Source organism: Apis cerana, linkage group LG3 (assembly GCF_029169275.1).
Source record: "Apis cerana isolate GH-2021 linkage group LG3, AcerK_1.0, whole genome shotgun sequence".
Lineage (NCBI taxonomy): Eukaryota > Metazoa > Arthropoda > Insecta > Hymenoptera > Apidae > Apis > Apis cerana.
This window is the reverse complement of record NC_083854.1, coordinates 8,286,184-8,306,738: the sequence shown is the minus strand read 5'-3', so window position 1 is coordinate 8,306,738 and position 20,555 is coordinate 8,286,184. Positions and strand designations below refer to the sequence as shown.

The 20,555-nt window shown below is 22.9% G+C and overlaps 2 protein-coding genes across 4 annotated transcripts; one reads left to right on the top strand and one right to left on the bottom strand.

Moving 5' to 3' along the window:
• Positions 1-276: 276 nt before the first annotated feature.
• LOC107998125 (clustered mitochondria protein homolog) lies at positions 277-10,713 on the top strand. The gene is made up of 17 exons (XM_028666938.2): positions 277-404; positions 4,584-4,876; positions 4,970-5,392; positions 5,462-5,828; positions 6,011-6,147; positions 6,227-6,507; positions 6,683-6,809; positions 6,886-7,060; positions 7,135-7,334; positions 7,421-7,562; positions 7,671-7,876; positions 7,960-8,166; positions 8,251-8,349; positions 8,480-8,824; positions 8,920-9,192; positions 9,268-9,393; positions 9,476-10,713. The coding sequence occupies exons 1-17, from the start codon at positions 314-316 to the stop codon at positions 10,211-10,213; spliced, it is 4,230 nt and encodes a 1,409-aa protein (XP_028522739.1). The 5' UTR covers positions 277-313; the 3' UTR covers positions 10,214-10,713.
• A 257-nt stretch (positions 10,714-10,970) lies between these two features.
• On the bottom strand, positions 10,971-14,590 carry LOC107998128 (U6 small nuclear RNA (adenine-(43)-N(6))-methyltransferase). 3 transcript variants are annotated; one of them, XM_062072653.1, is made up of 8 exons: positions 14,263-14,562; positions 13,949-14,174; positions 13,663-13,882; positions 13,441-13,581; positions 12,935-13,292; positions 12,647-12,845; positions 11,942-12,548; positions 10,971-11,389 (listed from the first exon to the last, which is right to left on the bottom strand). In XM_062072653.1, the coding sequence occupies exons 2-7, from the start codon at positions 14,051-14,053 to the stop codon at positions 12,024-12,026; spliced, it is 1,548 nt and encodes a 515-aa protein (XP_061928637.1). In that variant the 5' UTR covers positions 14,054-14,174; positions 14,263-14,562; the 3' UTR covers positions 10,971-11,389; positions 11,942-12,023. The 3 variants fall into 3 exon arrangements, with proteins under 3 accessions (XP_061928637.1, XP_016912677.2, XP_016912678.2); XM_017057188.3 differs by having other exon boundaries at positions 13,949-14,590; XM_017057189.3 differs by lacking the exon at positions 14,263-14,562 and having other exon boundaries at positions 13,663-13,821; positions 13,949-14,088.
• Positions 14,591-20,555: the final 5,965 nt, after the last annotated feature.

Sequence of the window (20,555 nt, the reverse complement as noted above, 5' to 3'; positions counted from 1 at the left end):
GACAAATAAACGTTTAAAAAATACAAAGGGTGGATCACGTGATCAAAAACTCCAATCAGAAATTTTCATTCAATAATCTGCTAGACAAGAAGACCAATCATATACATTAGACTTTGTACTTCGTTCGAAACGCACGTGCAATAGAGAAAAGCGGCTCGGAGCACCTCAGAGTTAGTGTGTTACCTCGTGAAAAGAATCGGGACATCATTGTGGGTATAATTTCTAAAAAGTGTGCACGCGTGTTACTGTGAATAATAAAAACGTGTTAGTTTCTAGAATCGTGTGAAAATTTGAAAGAGATTGTCAAAAAAAGATGACATTGGGCGCACAAATTGAGACCTCTACTGAAAATGGGAGTATGAAAATTCCTCTGCTAAATGGTAATGAGAACCGAACGAATACTGGTTAGTATATGATAATTTTATAATCAACGAATAATAGTTTCCTCATTTTCTATGGTTAAACTATGTAACCACTTGTGTTATATAATGATTTGGTCAGGTTACCATGTTCTGTTCGTTTTAATGTGAGCCTTTAACGATGCCGCTTTAGCCAAAAGCCGGGCCCTTGATGTTATGTAACGCGCGAATTGCGCGAATCTATGTATTGCGGGGTCATGTGAGCTACAAGTTTTACAATAGAGAAAGTAGCAGAAGACATGATTCGCGGTAGCAGACGAATTTTTATCGTTTATAGTTATAATTATTATAAGATTGTGATTTTTTTCTTTCAATATCTTTACTTATTTAGCAAGACGTTACACAAGAACGTATTTTTGACATGCTTTTTCTTTGGAAAACGCATCTTTAAATTAATGTATAGTATATATTTAATGATTTCTATTCTGTTTTTCCTATTTTATATTATTATCAAGTTATATCCATGCTATTCATATTTTGATAAAAATTAATCTCTTTGAAGCACGTGATTAATTTTTCCCTGGATGATGAAACCATGTTACCTGCCCTGTTTAATCATTAATTTTGTTACATCTCACTTTAATGTTTCAAAATTATCTTTATCGTGAATGTAATCACTTTATTTTTATTTTTATATCTTATATTTGTTTTTATTATGTTTAAGATAGTTATTTATAATTATGTATTAAATTAGTAATAATCTTTATCGTGTAAATGATATATATTTTATTTAGTGATTTTCATTATACATGGTTACATAGAATGTAATAATTATACAATATCTACATAATAAGAATTATATAAATTATAATATTGTATTTTATTTTGCATTGACATAATATTTTAATTTTACATGATTTTATAACACACTCGTCACACTTACAACTAACCTGTTTTCAAAATTTTATAATCAATAAAAATCAAATATGATTTGAAAAAAACATATAAATTTTCAATAGAATAAAGTTATTTATCGTTTTCAATAGATCTATTCTGTTAATTTATTATTTTTTTCTTTAAAACTTTTATTTTGTAAAAAAAAAATCGAAGAAAAACACGTGCATGTTAATGACCTCTCGTACATAGGCGTAGAAACACGAAAATTCAAAAACATAAAAAACATAACTAAATAAAGTATTTAATTAATTGTAGTTTATTTAATTAATATATAATTTTAATTAAACCATTTAATATGAAATTTTTTTTATGATTAATTTAATAATTCTAATTAACAGTCATTTGTTTAAATATATATTAATATATTTTATATTAATATATTATTATAAATATCATAAATATAATTTTTTTAGCATTGCTTCATAATTATATTTACATTTATTTTTTTAATTATAATAAAAAATTGTTTTTATAATTTTTGAAAATAAAAATGAAAAATGTTACTAGACAGTAATGGTTTCATAAAAGATCACGTGTTTTGAAAGAACAATAGTGAATTGCAAAGAATTATCGATAACAGGGGTTATCGGTATTCTTTCTGACATATTGCCTTTCATCTTTGATTCTGATAAAATATTTTACTAAAACATTTCATATAATTTTGAAATTTAATATATTAAATTTGAATATTACAATTAATACAAACATATAAATTATCGATTATTTTACTTTCTCTCTCTCTCTCTCTCTCTCTCTCTCTCTCTCTATATATATATATATATATATATATATATATCTATATATATAAATTATTTTTTTATTATGAAAGTTTTTTTTATTTAAATATTTTTTAAAACAATATATTGTGTGTGTGTGCGCGCGCGCGCATTCAATTAATATTATGTTTTTAATATTAAAACTATTCTGTTCAGATTTAATGATTCTTATCAATTTATTTATAGTCGCATTATAAATGATTTCGAAACTTATTAAGCTTCCTTAAAAATAATAATGAAACGAATAATATCTGATATATTTAAATAAATGATTGATACTAATTAATATAAATTTGATGTTTATAATATATCGATTTAAGTGCTTATGTTTGTATATTGTAAAATTATAATTCTCTCTTTGTTTGATCTTATCTCAAGTCGATGTTTAAATCCTTATTTAATTTAAATATAAATATATATTTAATATATTTAATAAAGTTTAATTCTTTTTTATTAATATTTATTTTTTTTAATCTATATAATCTATTTAATCTATAATAATATATAATACATATATAATACATATAGTAATAGTTATATTAATAATTTTTATTTAATTTTGTAATTTATAATTTTTTATAATTGTAAAGCTTGTATTAATATATAATATATAATATAATATATTTAATTATTTATTATTAATAAATATTTTTTTTTACAAAATTTTATATTAATGTAAAATTTCTTTCAATTAAAAAAAAATTTTTTTAATATTTTTAAACGAAATAAGCAAAATGACATCCTTTAGAAAAAACTATTCTTTTTTTTATGTATTTTTATTTTTTTATTTTAGGTTTTTTTCATGGTTAAATTTCTTATCTTTATTTTTGATAAAGAATTCAAAAAAAAGAAAATAGCTTTGATGAAATAGTAAAATGATAAGACTGCGATAAACCAAATGATATAAGATAAATTGATCTAACTTAAAAGTATATGAATATAAATATTCATAAAAATATATAAGATTTTCAAAACATGATAATTTATATTTAATTTAATTAAATATATTAATTATATTTAATAAATTTTTTATAGATAAAATAAAATATTTTATTGTGTAAATTTTACATTGATTTTTTTTTTAAATAATTTTTTTTATCGATTATTTAATTTATTTAATCCATTTATTTAATCTTTATAAAATATTGAAATTATAAAAATATTGTTACATAAATTAAAATAAAGAAAATTATTATTTTAAAATGTTCCATGCATATTCATCTTTTTCCATGCATTTCATCTTATTTTTTTCTGATTTTAATATTCATGTAAATCTCTAAAATTAATAAGATTAGTAAAATTTTGATCGCAAATAATTTATTGAATAATCGATAATTGTTAAAGAAAGTAAATATAATAAAGAATTAGTTTTAATATATATGCATAGTATTATTTTTTTGTATTCATATGCTTATTAATAATTCATTGATCATCTTTCATAATGCTTTAAAAATATTATATAAATTTAAAAAAATATATAGCAAATAGAAGAATAAATTTGTAGTATCAACACAGAATCACAATAATCGTTGATATGCAAGCTATTTTGCTAATTGTAATTAAGTGTTATAGTAATTGTCTAAGTATTGTATAGTAATTGACATATACCAGAAATGGATATATATCGCAAACATAGTATCGATAAAATTAGTACGGCATTTGAGTTCGAACTATTTACATTGCCGTTTATTTATAAGTACATTGGTGAATGCAAGTAGCGATCCCACGGATATCCACTATCGTATGTGGTCGAAAACGCATTCTGTTTCTATAGAAATATGAATATGTAAATATATATTCAATTAACATTCATATATTAACTAAAATCATCATCAAAATTATTATCGTTATAATCATGAAAGATCAATAAAAAAAAATAAAAATCAATAAAAAATAATATTCATCTTAGATATTCAATATAATATATCAAATAATATCTATTTTAGAAGAAAAAAATATTGAACAATATATGATATATTATGTATTAATTAGGACTTTGTTTTCTTAATTAGAACTGTTATTTTATTGTTTTTCTTAATCTAATTTTTAAAAATTATTTAATAAATTAACTTTATAAAATTCTATTATATTTAATATTTTACTAATCAAATATTTATTGAGTATTATTTGGATATTATTGTATTTTAAATTGCAAAAATAAGTTTAGAAAATCAAAATTAATATAAATCAAAAATATATAATAAAAAATAATAATAAAAAAAAATAATAAAATATTCATATTATATTAAATTCAATTTAAAAATCACTTATTCAAATATCTATCAAGTGATATATTTATGTTATATAAATTAAAGGCAGGAATATTTTGATATCTATTTTTAATATTTAAATGACTTTATCTGAAATTATTTATTAACGTAATATTTCAATAAACATTTTTATTATATTTCAATACAAAATTATTTATTATTATTTTTCAATATTTAAGAAATCCCAATATTTAAATAAAAATTTCTATATTCATATTTAGATATGAAGGAAACTATAGAAGAAACCGGAAGTACGAGTACAACTGCGAAAAATGTTGTTGAAAAAGGTGAAGTTGAAGCAACGAAAGAAAAAGGAAATGAAAAAGAAAAAGAGAAGGAAAAAGAAGAAGATAAGAACAAAAAGAATGATAAGAGCGAAAAAGAAGATGGTGATAAAGATGCTGGAACTGAGCAAGAAATTGTTTTCATTCAAGATATGGGATTTACCGTTAAAATTGTTAGTCCAGGAGCTGAACCCTTTGATATTCAAGTGTCTAGTATGGAGTTAGTTCAGGTAAATTATAATTTTTTGAAAAATCTTTCTAATTTTCATTTGAATAAAAAAAAAATAAAAAAGAAAATAAATTTTATCATTATTTTTTTTTAGGAGATCCATCAATTGCTCATGGATCGCGAAGATACTTGTCATCGTACATGTTTCTCTCTTCAACTTGATGGTAACACATTGGATAACTTTGCTGAATTGAAAAATATTGAAGGCCTAAAAGAAGGTTCGGTGATTAAAGTCGTAGAGGAACCATATACAATGAGAGAAGCTCGTATACATGTTCGACATGTTCGAGATTTATTGAAATCTGTAGATCCTGCAGATGCTTACAACGGTGTTGAATGTAGCAGTTTATCATTTTTAAATGTGGTTACCAATGGTGATATCCTCGAGAAAAAAAAGAGTAGAGCAGACTCAGTTGATTGTACCCCACCTGATTATATTATACCTGGCTGTAAAGATAGACCATTGCTACCTTTACAACCACAAGCCAAAGAACAAAAATGTCCTCCTTGTTTAAAAGTATAAATTAATATATTTGCTTATCTTTTAATATATTTCAAAAATAAATACTTAATTTATTCATTGTAGGTATTAACAACGTCCGGATGGAATCCACCGCCCGGTCACAGGAAACTTCATGGTGATTTATTATATTTACATGTGGTAACATTAGAAGACAAACAATATTATTTGACTGCGTGTGCGAGAGGTTTCTTTCTCAATCAATCGACAAAAGAAGTATTTAATCCGAAACCAGCGACTCCAAGTCATCTCTGTCATAGTTTAATTGAATTACTAAATCAGCTCAGTCCGGCATTTAAACGAGGTTTTGCTGCTATGCAAAGACGAAGAACGCAAAGACATCCATTTGAACGAGTAGCAACACCTTATCAGTTGTACGCATGGTGTGCCCCTCAAATTGAACATACAATCGATGCAATACGCGCTGAAGATAGTATGTTCCGTTTTACGTAAATTAATATTTTATTCTATTTCATATCATATGTTATATAATTTTATTTTTTTTTAAAATCTTGTAAAATTCCTGTTTAAATTTAGAACTTCAAAGTATTATCATAAGTATACAAATAATTTTATATTCAATTATTTATTTCTAATATTTCTATTTGTTAATAGCTTTCTCTTCTAAATTGGGATATGAGGAACATATTCCTGGCCAAACTCGAGACTGGAACGAGGAATTGCAGACGACAAGAGAGTTACCTCGAAAAAACTTACCTGAAAGACTGCTCAGAGAACGTGCTATTTTTAAAGTAGGTTTACATTCAAAATAATTGCACTTCAAAACATTACTATTGTAACATATTTATGTTTCATGAATAATTTATTTAGGTTCACAGTGATTTTGTTGCTGCTGCTACTCGAGGAGCAGTAGCTGTGATAGATGGTAATGTAATGGCAATAAATCCTGGTGAGGAAGCGAAGATGCAGATGTTTATTTGGAACAATATTTTCTTCTCTCTTGGATTCGATGTCAGGGATCATTATAAAGAACTCGGCGGTGATGCAGCTGCTTTCGTTGCGCCTAAAAACGACTTACAAGGTCTTAGAGTATATGCTGCTATTGATCTACCTGGTCCTTATACATTGGGTACCGTTGTAATCGATTACAGGTTTGTACGAAATTAAATACACGCATTCTTTTCATCACATTATTTGTACGACGTGGATATTTTGTAGCGGATCATTTGTACATACTTGTTCGATGTTCAGTATTCTATCGCAACTTACATCTCGATCGAAAGGATGTTAAGTTTTCGTGGTAATCACTCGTATTCCTCTGCATAGAGGATATCGTGTCACCGCTCAGTCTATCATCCCTGGAATCTTGGAACGCGAGCAGGAGCAATCTGTTGTTTATGGTTCTATAGATTTTGGGAAAACAGTACTTACACATCCAAAATATCTTGAATTGGTTAGTTTTCAATAATAATTTTATAACATTTTTAAAATATATTTCTCAATTATTATAAATTACATGTATTTTATAGTTAAACAAAACCGGCCAATTATTAAAAATTCTTCCTCATAAAGTTATCAACGATGCTGGAGAGGAAATTGAACTCTGCAGCAGTGTAGAATGCAAAGGTATAATCGGTAATGATTCCCGGCATTATGTGTTGGATTTGTTACGAACTTTTCCTCCTGATGTCAATTTCCTTAAATGTAAGTTAATATAATTACTAATAAATTTAAAATTAATTTTGATTTTATTATATTTTTATTCTAATTTTTTTTAGTGGAAGGAGTTGAATTAAGCAAAGAAGCGAGAGCTTTAGGTTTTCCAATTGAACACAAACATAAACTTGCTTGTCTTCGTCAAGAATTGATTGATTCTTTTGTCGAGGCTAGATATGTGCAATTTATTAAACATGCCGCATTTCATCTGCAGCAACTTACATCTGCAAGAAGAGTGCAGAAAGAAAGTGAAACTGTTAGGGTAAAAAAAAATTTTTCAAAATTTAATATTAAGTAAAGTAATATTAACAACAGTACTATTACTATATAATATTGCATTAATTTTAGGAAGGTAAAAAGGAAGAATTAAATAGTATTGCAATGGATAGTAACAAAGAAGATTCTACTCATACTTTAATCGAAACAGACGAAGCTAAAAAGATTGTGGAGAGCATTACTGATTCTATTACTGGTGGAGAAAAACAAGAATGTACATAACTTAATTATTTATTATTTATAATTAATTTTTAATTTATAATTATTTATTATTTATTATTATAATAAAAATATCTACTAAATTTATCTCTTTCTTTTTCAGTGGAAGAAAGTACAAAAGAAATAGTACGCAGAGCTGCAACAGCAGTTGGCAGTTTGCGTGAAGCTGAATTTGATGTCAGATTTAATCCCGACGTATTTTCTCCAGGTGTTAAACACCCAGATCCAAATGGTCCTGCTTTAAAAAAACAAAAGCAATTGGTGATAGATGCTGCTGATTTCTTACTTACTGTACAAATTCCTACTTTTGTATGTTTTAATGTAGAATATTTTTATGTTTATCATATTAATATTTGTTTAAAATTAAAATTGATTCAATTTTTATATCATAGATCCGAGAATGTTTAGATCATACAGCTGCTGCAATGGATGGTAGCATATTGGTAGAAGCTTTACACGGTAAAGGTATCAATGTAAGATATCTTGGTAAATTAGCAACTATGTTATCTACTGTCCCACAGTTGCAATACCTTAAACGTATTGCTGTTTCGGAACTTATTTTGCGTTCGGCAAAACATATTTTTACATTTTATATGCAGGTATATTAATCAAAATATTATAATTTTAATTTTTACGAACTTTTCATGAAAAACAAAAAAATTATGCTAATATTTATTTTTTAGGGTACAGAATTAATGAGTTTATCTGCAGCGATTAGTCATTTTTTAAATTGTTTATTTTCTTCTGCACAAATTATTCATCCACAACAAAATCTGGAAGAGGTACGATTATTTATTTTTTATTTTTTGAAAATTGATATATTTATTGATTCAAAATAATAACGATAATAACAATAACGAATAATAATTTTTTAAATGATTATATATGAATTTATATAATTGTCTATTTTAGCTTCAAAGTAAAACTGCGAAACGGCGCAATAAAAGAAAAGGTAGAAATAATGGTCCACAACAATCTGAAGTAGAATGGGCTTCCTTGACACCTAAATCTCTTTGGCAACAAATTAAAGCAGATCTGAAAAGTTATTATGATTGGGAAACACCATGTCCAGAATCGTTGGATGCCACGATAGAACATTTTCATCTCCAGAAAATTTCATTACTTCGCAATTTTTGTATAAAGACTGGTATTCAAATTTTATTGCGTGAATATAATTTCGAAAATAAAAATAGAGCTACGTTTTTCGAAGAAGATATACTCAATATATTTCCTGTTGTGAAGCATATCAATCCTAGAGTAAGTAATACAAAGTTCTAAAAGTTTTATGATTCTATACATAATGATTTTATATAAATTATATAAATTATTTTTGATTTTTATTTTTTATTTAGGCTAGCGATGCATATAATTTTTATACAACTGGTCAAAGTAAAATTCAACAAGGTTATTTGAAAGATGGATACGAATTAATTAGTGAGGCACTTAATTTATTAAATAATGTTTATGGTGCTATGCATCCTGAAATTGCACAATGTCTCAGAATGCTTGCGCGATTGAATTATATAATGGGCGATCATGGAGAAGCTCTTGCAACGCAACAAAAAGCAGTTCTTATGTCAGAAAGAGTTAATGGTATAGATCACCCATATACTATTACTGAATATGTAAGTATAAAATAAATATATTAAATCAATGATTAAAAATAAAAAAAAATATTCATAATTATTATTTATTAATAGATTCGTCTTGCTCTATATTCTTTTGCCAATGGTCAAGTTTCTGTATCGCTCAGGTTATTGTACAGAGCACGTTATTTAGCATTATTAGTTTGTGGTGAAGATCATCCAGAAGTAGCACTTCTTGATGTAAGTATTTCATATGAATATTAAAAATTTGAAAAATTAAACATTTTTAATCTTTAGCAACATTATTCACTTATTTATTTAGAGCAATATTTCTTTGATACTTCATGCTGTTGGAGAATATGAATTGTCGCTCCGTTTTTTGGAACATGCTTTAGCTTTAAATCTACGATATCACGGGCCACGATCTTTGAAAGTTGCTGTTTCTTATCATCTTGTTGCGAGAACTCAATCTTGTATGGGTGATTTCCGAGCAGCCTTAAATAATGAGAAAGAAACTTATGCTATTTATAAGCAACAATTAGGCGAAGATCATGAAAAAACTAAAGAAAGTAGTGATTGTTTAAGACATCTAACGCAACAGGCTGTGGTTTTACAGAAAAAAATGAATGAAATATACACTGGAAAATCGGGTGTTAGTTTGCCACCGATTCAAGTACAACCGCCTAGTATGGGATCTGTGCTTGATATGTTGAACGTGATTAATGGTATTCTTTTCGTTCAAATTAGTCAACAAGATATTGAAAATTTTAAAGCAGAAATAGAGAAACGACAGAAAGAACAAACACCTGACAGAGAGACAAAGATGCTTCAAAATGGAAATAAGAAAAATGAAAAGGAAAATAAGAAAGAAGAAAAAGATAATAAAAAGGAAGAAAAAGAAAATAAAAAGAACGAAAAAGAAAGTAAAAAAGAAGATAAAGAAAATAAGAAAGATGAGAAAGAAAATAAAAAAATAGAAAAGAAAGTGGAAACACAGAAAGAATTAAAAAAATTGGAAGAAAATAAGACAACGTTAGAATCAGTAGTTGCAGAAAGCTGAGCTTGTTTTAAACCGCTAATGATGATATTTAGTAGTTTTTTTCTAAGTCCTAGTCTTTCTTTGCCCGCGTCCAATCTTTTTTTTAAGAGTAACGCGAATACGGCATATATAACTGATTCGAATAAGGTGAAAGTGTTTGTTCGAGATGAGGATCGTTATTTGATGTATCGTGTATACGTTTATAAAAGGCTATCAGAATCGAACTTTTATAGTGTGACGATCAATGACAATATAGATTAAACTTTCGAAAGAATTAGATTTCGTAATATTCGCGATGCTTAATTACAATATGCCAAGCTAAATAATTTATTTGACTGATTTACAACAGTATATAACAAATACATAAAAAAAATTGATTCTCCATTTATGTAAATAATTCAGAATGAAAGAATTCATTGCCTTAATACACATATTTATAAATTTTATTTGTGATTCACAATCTACAAATCTACAAATTATTGAAGGAATAAAGAAAGAATATATCTTAGTAAAATCATAAACAACAATTTTGTCTAATATTGTCACATTTTTTCCAAAGACTCAATTAATTCTACTTTATAACAATAAAAATTATAGATATTATTACATATATTACATTTCTATTAATCTATGAAATAGTAAATTAGTATTTGTTTTAGCATACTGCACAAATGTTGCTAAAACTTGAACAAAATGCAATGTACTAATAAAATTAAAATGTTATAACAATTATCTATAACAAATAATGGATTTTATTATCTAGTAGAATATAAGTCAATTTTTTTTTCTATAAGCTATTTTATTATTACATATATGAAATCATGTTTTGTGCCATTTAGGCATTAATATCATTCATTTTAGTTGCTATCGATACATGCAATATATATTAAAGTCATGTTTTCTATTTTTAGATACTGCTAATTTGAGGTTAGTCTTGTTGAATTCAATATGAATGCTATAGATAATCGATTTTCTTTTAAAAAAGATTAATAGATTTTTCATAAATAATATATGTTTGAAAATAATATAGATTATATAAAAATTAATAAAAGATAGTATTTGCATCGTATTCAACAAGATAAATTTATATAGCTTTGTTAATCGTTTTTATACCATTCGTATACATTACGAAAGAAAAGCTTTCTTTCATTTTTCTATCACCGTTGTTTTATCGTTATTTTATGTGAAAACTTGGATCTGAAAATAATTTTAAATTAAAAAAATTTTCCATTTATACGGAAAAAGAAATTTTATAAAAAAAAAATAGTGGCAGAAAAAGGATAATACAATGACAAGTATGCTATTATATTTCACGATCATTAATAACGATTATCAAAAACGATTCATTAATCAATATATTATAGGAATAGTATCAATTTCCTAATTATTATTAGAAATGCAGTTTTAGAATTACAAACATCTGTTATTAAGCAATAATCTTTAATAAATAACATTCGAATATTAATATGTTATGTTAAAATTTTATCATTGCCACACCAAATTAAGTTAAAAAAATTATTTTTTGTCATGAGTCAGTTATGTTTATAATAATAATGATGATAATAATAACGATAATAATAATGGAAAGCAAATAACATGAACATGCCGTATAGTTTTCATTTAAATTTGTATGTTTTACAACATAAAATATTATATTGCACTTGTTAGTTAAAATGTACAATGAAGAATGCTAGTTAATAAGAATTATTGATTATAAATAAAGTTAAATATTTGATTTACATATGTTACCTGTTACATGATTTCTATTATATGATGACCATAAAGTTTACATATAAAATAAATCATTTTGTATGGAATGTAAAGTAATATCTTATACAGAATTTTTAATTTGATTCAAATTCACTTCAATTTTGCTTGTTTTTAATCGTTTTCGTTTCTTTTTATTTGGTTTTTCATGTGATTTTTGAAAATATTCTCTAATATCTAATTTGTTTATTAAATATTGTCGAAATGTTTCTAAAGCATTCTTGCCACCAGTTCCTTTTTCAAGGACCATAAATATTTTTACATCATTATTTTTAGCTTCATGTTCTATTAATTCAGCAAAAAAGTTACATATTAACAAAGGTTCTTTTGTAACAGTTTCTTGTAATTCTTTAATTGTTTGTTCTTCAACTATATTTTTTGAAGTATTTTTTATAAATTTTTTTGTAGAATGTTCTATATTATTTGTTGTAGTTATACATTTTGTATTATGATCTATAAATTGATTCATTAATCTTTGAGCTAATCGACGTTTTCTACGTGCATGTGACCATGTATCATTTTCTGCAATTAGCTGACATGACCAACCATTAAAATTGTCAATTGGTAAATTTAATTCTTTGATTTGTACCTAGATATAAAATAAAATATAAATATAAAATAAAATGTTATGATTATTATATATAATATGATAGATATATAGAATAATATGATAGAGTATAATATTACATTTAATTCTTTCATTATTTCTTCCAAAAAATTAACTAAATTATCAAAACAAGGAAATCTATGTTGTATTGGAAATTGTATCTCTATTGGACGTTGTTGTCTAAGTAATTTTACAATATAATCTTCACTTTTTCTAATAACTGGAGCATTTATCAAATTAACAACATCTTTTGATAAAAATGACCAAGCCAATCCCCATCTATAAAAAAAATTAATTTATTATATAAATATAAAAAAGTAAAATGTAAAATAGTAAAATAGTATATTATTTATATTATTTATAATTACCGTTTTGTGTGACCTTGACAAAATTCTGTCCATGTCACATTTTCTATATTTTTTTGTTTTAGAAATTTTAATAAAAGTAATAAATTATTTCTTTTACCACACATTGTGGTATAAATTTTTATTTTTTCTTTAATTTCTATACTTTCTTTGATCATTTGTGTTACAAATGCTCTTTCACCACCTTGAACTCTAAGTTCAACTTTGTTTCCAGTTGAAGCATTTCTTGGTGGTAAACGTTTTATTATTTTTTCTGATAACTCTTCTATTTCAAAAAAAGGTGGATTACATATTGTAAAGTGATAAATATTATTTCCTTTTATAATACCCTTCAATATTGTTCCTTCATTTACTTTAAATACTGTAAATCAATAAAATTACTTATTATTATAAAATATATAATATATATTAAAATATATAATATAATATATAATATTATAAAATATATAATTATAAAATACCTATAAATTATTTATTATAATTTATAAAATATAATACGATTAATTTACCTTTTATTATATGATGCAATTTATTATTTTCAATATGTTGAATTGCTGTTTGTATGCTTGTTTCATCAACTTCTGTACCAATCATTTGATTTCCATACATTTTTGCAAATAATAAAGGATAAATACAAACTGCCCCAGTACCTATGAAGAAAATATTTAATATTTAGATATATTTAAATAAAATATTTTAATATTAAATTTTATTTAATTTATTTTTAATACCAATATCTATGCCAATTACTTCTTGCATTTCATTAAAAGAAATATATTTCATTAAATCTTCAATCCATAAAATATAATTTATTCGTAATGGTAGAGTTGGTACTAATTTATTTGGAGGTATTTTTACTTCTAGATTAAAATCATGTTTTAATAAAACTTCTGTAAGCACACGTAAACTTTCTTCATTTTTGAAGTCAATCTTTATCTTTCCTGTTAAATCCTATCAACAATTTGTTAATACTTTTTATAAAAAAATATGATAGCTACAAATAAAAATATATCTTACAATATTTGCAATATCACGAAACTCTGGATATAATAAAGCAAGTTCTTTGAAATCTGGTATTTTTTTATATTTATTTCTTGGATGCATGAATTTTCTTAATGACATTTTCAAAAAATATTTTTTTTTGATCCTAATATTTAATATTTATTAATATTTATTTTCCGATAGATTGTATAAAATTTATAAATTTATAACAATTGTCAACAAATATTTTTTACTTATAAATCTGAAATATTTGCATTTAAATTTTATATTTATATAAATTATATCAAACAATTTTAATACAGTTTTGTTTATAATATTATTAATATTACATATTAAATATTATTGTTTAACATTCATGAGAATTTAAAAGGTTAGTTTTCTACATATTGAGAAAACAATATAATTTTTGTTGTTTTTTATATTCTTAAGTATTAATTGTTTAAAGATATTTAATCTATTTTAAAATATCAAACATTGATTTGTTTTAAGAAATTGTTAAATAATTTTATTATAAAAAAAATTCATTTCATATTTTTAATGTCATGAAATTTACGTATTTCTAAAATAAAATAGGATATATTTCAATATATTTCAATTAACTTTAAATATTACTGAATGAAATTATCATTATGTAATTTAAGCAGGACGAACAATACTAGTATATTTATTATGTAAGAAAATTCCTAGAAAATCAAAACACTAACAATATAGTAACTTTATTTAGTGAATGAGTTTGTAATTATAAACGTAATATTTTACAATTAAATTTAATATAAATTAATAATTGTTTCTTATTTAAATATTTAAATATGTGAAATTTAAAACAATAAAAAATAATGAAATTATGAGAGAAATAATCTTAAATATATGAAAAAAGTCATGTGTTAGAATATTTATGTAAGTTAGAATATTTGGAAGGTTGGCACCAGTGTACATGAACGAATCTATCGTGATGACAATTTTAAGTAGTGACAGCCGCGTATATTCTTCTGTATCTTATATTAGTATTATATGCATTTTTGCTGACACAGAACATAATTTTCTTAGTGTGTGATTTGTTTTACAAAGAACATATGGAATAATAATTACATCGAAGGTATGTGCTTTGCAATAATTTTAGCGCAGATTAGAAACAGATGGTCGTCATGATTCGTTTCGCTGACAGTTAGTTAATTTGGATAAATACTATTCTGACAATTTTTTCTTGTTCATCACTATATTATTAGATAATTTTTACCGATTCTTGGTTTTTTGTGTTTCTAATATTTGATATGTAAGAGTTTATAATATTTCATTCACTTAAAAGTGATACGATATGAACAAGAACAAACTATATGTGGAGTAATACTTAATGATGTCATGTTAAAAATATTTTTATTTTCCCGTTTAAATTTTAATTCAAACAGATTTTGCTTTTGATATTTTCATTCTTTTTAAAATAAATTAAAATAAAGTTTTATCCAGCTAACATTATTAATAATTTAAAAATATACATATGCTTTTGAATAAAAAGTAGCTGAATTGAAAGTTGTAATATTTTTATAAAAATATTAAATTGCATTGAAATTAAAGTACATGATGTAATATTCCTTTATTTAAATTATAATTAAATGATATCCATATAAATAGTATAACTATTATTATAATATTGTATAACTTACTTTAATTTTTAAAAAATATTTGAATTTTTTATATTTTTTAATTTAATAAATAAGAAATAAAATTCACATGAATTAACATTTGGATGTAATAATAATATAAATTTCTCATATTTTCTTTAAATAGATGAAAAACTATTTAATCTATGTTTAATTTAAAATAGACAAATGTTAATTAAATGTTATAAATATTTTTAAATTTTTTTAAAATTTTTTTAAATTATATAGAATATGAAAGATAAATTATTTTATAGATAATCTTTAACATAGAATAATAAGAATAAAATTTTGATTCTAAATATTAATTATTAAATTTAACTATATATTCCTAAATTATATAATTATTACATAATTATTTTATTTAAGTTATGTAATTACTTTGTATTTACAATATATAATATTCTATATAAATTTAAATTCTATTCATCTAATCCATGTAATTTTATTGACACAAATTTATTTTGCATTTATATAATATTCTTCATAAACAAATTCTGTTTTTCTATATCTATTTATAAAAGTATATTTAGTTCAAATAATATTAAATTATAATTATACAATTTAATATGATAATTATTATTATATTATTATACATATAAATTATAATTATATAATTATTATTTTTATATTTTAAAATGTATCCAAAGAACAAAGAAAATAATAATCAAAATGAAAAAAAAGAGAATGAAAAAAAAAAGAATCATTGTACAATTAAAAAATTTTTTTTTCCAGTTATTCAATTTATCAAGAGTGTTTACTAAATTGAAGAGAAGATTATAATGTTTAAAAAAGATAGTTTTAGCTTTTATTTGAACAATTATTTTCTTCATCATATTTGATATTAATATATTTTTTAAGAATTCGGTTGCTGAAATTGTGCAGAAGAATTCTTATTTTTGAATCATCGCATTCCGATATGCAACGAATATGCTTTCTGTCCTTCCATTTCTTAATCGCTTTGTTTGCACATGCATTTGAACGATTGCTTTCCATGTATATAATCGCACATATGTTTTGTAATAGTAACGGTAAAACAATTCGTTGTTTATTGTTATGAAACAATTAGGATAATATATTGAAAAGTATGAAAATCCAATATAAAACGTTAGACGCGCGAATCGAAGAATCCAGAATAACCAACGTACCTAACGAATTTGTTTCGGTAAACAGAGACCGGTGAAAGGTTCGTTGCTTTTTCGCGTGTAATTGTTCCTCGTGCGAAGAGATATGCGCTTTTTCTTCATTTCCACTTCGAGCCTAGCTCATCGTAATACTTTTTCGTGTTTCGTTTCTTTTCATATTTTTGTAGCAGCAGATTTCAAATTTTAAATAATATTTAATTAATAATAAATTTTCCTTGAGATAAAAATGGCAGATCAGATAGGATCATTTAAAAAAATTATGATATATTTGTTTTTTCTTTTTTTAAAAAACAATTTCAAATTATAGTTGTCAATATTTTCTTTTGTAAATTAATTTTATTTTGAAAAATTAACGATTTATTTGTAAGATAGATATAATCTTTAAAAAAAAATTATTTATTACTATTTTTAATAATAATAATTCAAATATTTATCAAATTGTTAATGATACTATATATAATTTTTCATAAAATTTCAGATAATAATTTATACTATAATAAATAATAGTTATGTAATGACAGAATAGTTATGCAATTAATGTACTATATTTTTTAACAAACTAGATATCATAATATTTTTCATTATAAAAATATGAAAAAATATATTTTTTAAAATGATGAATTTTATTTTTAATTTGATTAATAACAATCATTTAATTTGATTTAAAATTTATTGAAAATTATTTAATCATTGCAAGTTTTAAATAATAATATACAAATGTTATTATTATACAAATTTAATTTCTGGATATAAAAATTAATTTTTTTATCAAATTTTATTAAATTTTCGTTATAAAATTTTATTTAAAAATAAAATATAAATAGTTATATATTGTAATATAAATACATATATATATATAAATTGTTCATAGAAAAAATCGATTAATTTTATTTTATAAAATTATTCTGTGTATAAAATGTATTTTTTTATTATTAATTGGAATTTTAATTATAGAAAGTTAGGAAAATTTATATATTCATGTCTACGAATTTTATAAAATATACTCTACTTTTTCCACTTGAAATTATAAAAAAAGTAAAATAAATGCTGTATTATATTTTCATTAAAAGAATTGAAATAAAATTAACGATTCACTCATTTTCGAAACTAATAAATATAATAAATGATTTACTCTAATTCGATATTTTCAATTTGATTTTATTTGATGAATATTATTTACATATTATTGATATATGTGTAACATAATTAATTTCAACAACAAACTTATAAACAAATATATAAAATTAATCTAATATATAATATATAATATAATCTAATATCTCCAAAAAATTGATTTTTCTTTTCTAAGCATATTGATTATTCAAACCAATTAATTTATATTTCAATTTTCCAAAATCTTATTCCTTAAAAAATAATATATAAATATATCAAAATATTTCACGATTTATGATATGTAATATTCGGTTTATAGATTTTGAATAAATATTTAATATCAATTTACAATAAATCTTCATGGTGGAATACTTTTCATAACTAAATATTTTTTTTTATATTAACATTCAATTCTAAATATTAAAGAAATAGACGAGATATCTTTAAAATTTTAAAGATAATATTTCATTATAAAGAATACAAATATATCTTTATAAATATAAAATGAATTTAACATTTTATCTCCAAAAATCATTTATTATTTAAAAAACTCAATCATTTGTTATGTTTTCACGGGAAATTTCCTGTCGTTTTGTCGCCGGAATCGCAGTCTTTTCATTTACTCTCGTATTACGAAAGAAGAGGTTGGGTGCGCATATGGAGCATCCTGGCCTGCGCGGGCTCCATCGACCCTCAAACCATTTCGTACATATTTCCAGTATGTGTTTGGCGATTCTACTGTGCCAGTTTGATCGGAAAAGGGAACGAGATAAAATCAACATCGATTGGCCAATTAACCGGCGTTCTTTGTCGGACATCGTGCCTCGATTGCATTCGAGAGACTAATCGTTATCTCTGTGTGATATTGTGATATTAGTACATAGATTAGACAATCTTCTATACCTGTCATAGCACTTGATTTCAATTTTCGTTATTTCTGGATAAATATATATATATATATATATATATATATATATATATATATATTTAATTACATATGCTCGTCCATTATAGTGAATGATTTTTTTTATTTCTTTTTTTTTCTCTCTCTCTTCAAATTATATTGTTGTATTATTTTTAAATTGTGTTTTAAAGAGAAAAAGATTTTGGAGTTTATGTAATTAGGTTTTGGTTAAATAGATTTATTAAATATTAAATAGATAATTTGTATTTGTATTTAAGATGTATTAGGATTTTTGTTGTTGTTGAAATGAAGGATGATGTGTTGATTTATATAATGAAATGTAGTTGGAAATTAGAAAAACAAATGTTTTGAAGATGAATAGTGGAAGAATTTAAAATTAATCTGTTTTAAAAGAGTGAAATTGTGTTGGATAGAAATTAGGAGATAATTTATACAAAAAATATTTTATCGTTTATTTAATTGTAATTTGAATAATTGTTCATTGATTAATATTTTTATTTGGATTAAAGAATGGTCTTTAATATATAATGAACCAGAATTAATTGCAAATTGGAACAAAGACAGTTTTTGAAATCAATTGGTGAAAGCATTTAGTTTCTTTTTTTTTTTCTTCTAAAGTTAAATTAAATTTGATAAAATCTCAAAAAAATTAAAAAACGAATTTTTACAGTATGATAATTTTGATAAACGATGTGTCTGTTTAGATTTAAATTAAATTCAGCTTAAATTTATATATTTTCAAACAATGAAAAATATTGTTCAAATAAAATATTTGTTTTTCTATTGATATATTAAAGCCAACTATTTTATATAGTTGAATATTGATATTGTATATTGATATTTTTCTTTTTCTTTTTTATCTGTTAATCATATAAATTGAATTTTTTAATTTAAATATAATGCCAATTTTATAATATTCTTTTTTATTTTTTTCTTTTTTCTTTTTTTCTTTTTTATTATTTATATATTATTATCTTCTGAATAGTTATGGATAGCATTATTTGTTATTATATAAAAATTTTATATTATGTACATGTATTTCCTAACGCAAATATAGAGCGTGATATCTTGAAACATTGGAATCAATGTCAAAAATTTGGATACACCTATAATTTATTATATTTTTAGGAACGAAACGAAATGGGACATAACTAAGAAATGATCAGTCAATAATCAATCAGTCACGCGATGTTTTTATCTTGATAAAAAAGATTCTCATAACTTAGAATTAATTTAATAAGAATTTTTTTTGTAAAGATAAAAAATTTGTATACATTTTTGACGATACAATAGCGAATCAAAGCATAAATTATACCTATTATAGCCATAACTTTTTGAATAGTAAAAAATTTTGAAAAAATTGTACATCTGAATAAATAATTCACTTTGTTTGTACATAGTTTGATTAATAAAAGATTTTTCAAAATATTTCTTTTATTTATAATATATTTATATTAAAAATTCATTTTATTATCTTTTTCTATTTTTATTATTATTATATTATTATTATCATCATTTTTATTTTTCATCAATAATTTTATATTTATATTTATATTTATATTTATATTATCGAAGATAATATAAGATGAGAAAATGAAAATTATAGCGAATAAAGTAATTAAGAAGAAGAAAAGATCAAATTATATTAATTTATGTTAATTTCACTACAAAATAAAAACATATATGTTAATATCAATTATTATTTATTTTTATTCATCATAAATTATTTATCATTAATTATATTATTCATAAATTATTATACAAGTGGTATGAATATATTTACT

Excerpts from the sequence above, each read along its gene's own strand:
- LOC107998128 (XM_017057188.3), bottom strand. The coding sequence starts at position 14,053 with ATGTCATTAAGAAAATTCATGCATCCAAGAAATAAATATAAAAAAATA. Across the intron at positions 13,883-13,948 it reads TTCGTGATATTGCAAATATT|GATTTAACAGGAAAGATAAA; the intron begins GTAAGATATATT and ends AATTGTTGATAG. Across the intron at positions 13,293-13,440 it reads ATTGCATCATATAATAAAAG|TATTTAAAGTAAATGAAGGA; the intron begins GTAAATTAATCG and ends ATTGATTTACAG.
- LOC107998125 (XM_028666938.2), top strand. The coding sequence starts at position 314 with ATGACATTGGGCGCACAAATTGAGACCTCTACTGAAAATGGGAGTATG. Across the intron at positions 6,810-6,885 it reads ATCCAAAATATCTTGAATTG|TTAAACAAAACCGGCCAATT; the intron begins GTTAGTTTTCAA and ends TGTATTTTATAG. Across the intron at positions 8,825-8,919 it reads TGAAGCATATCAATCCTAGA|GCTAGCGATGCATATAATTT; the intron begins GTAAGTAATACA and ends TTTTTTATTTAG.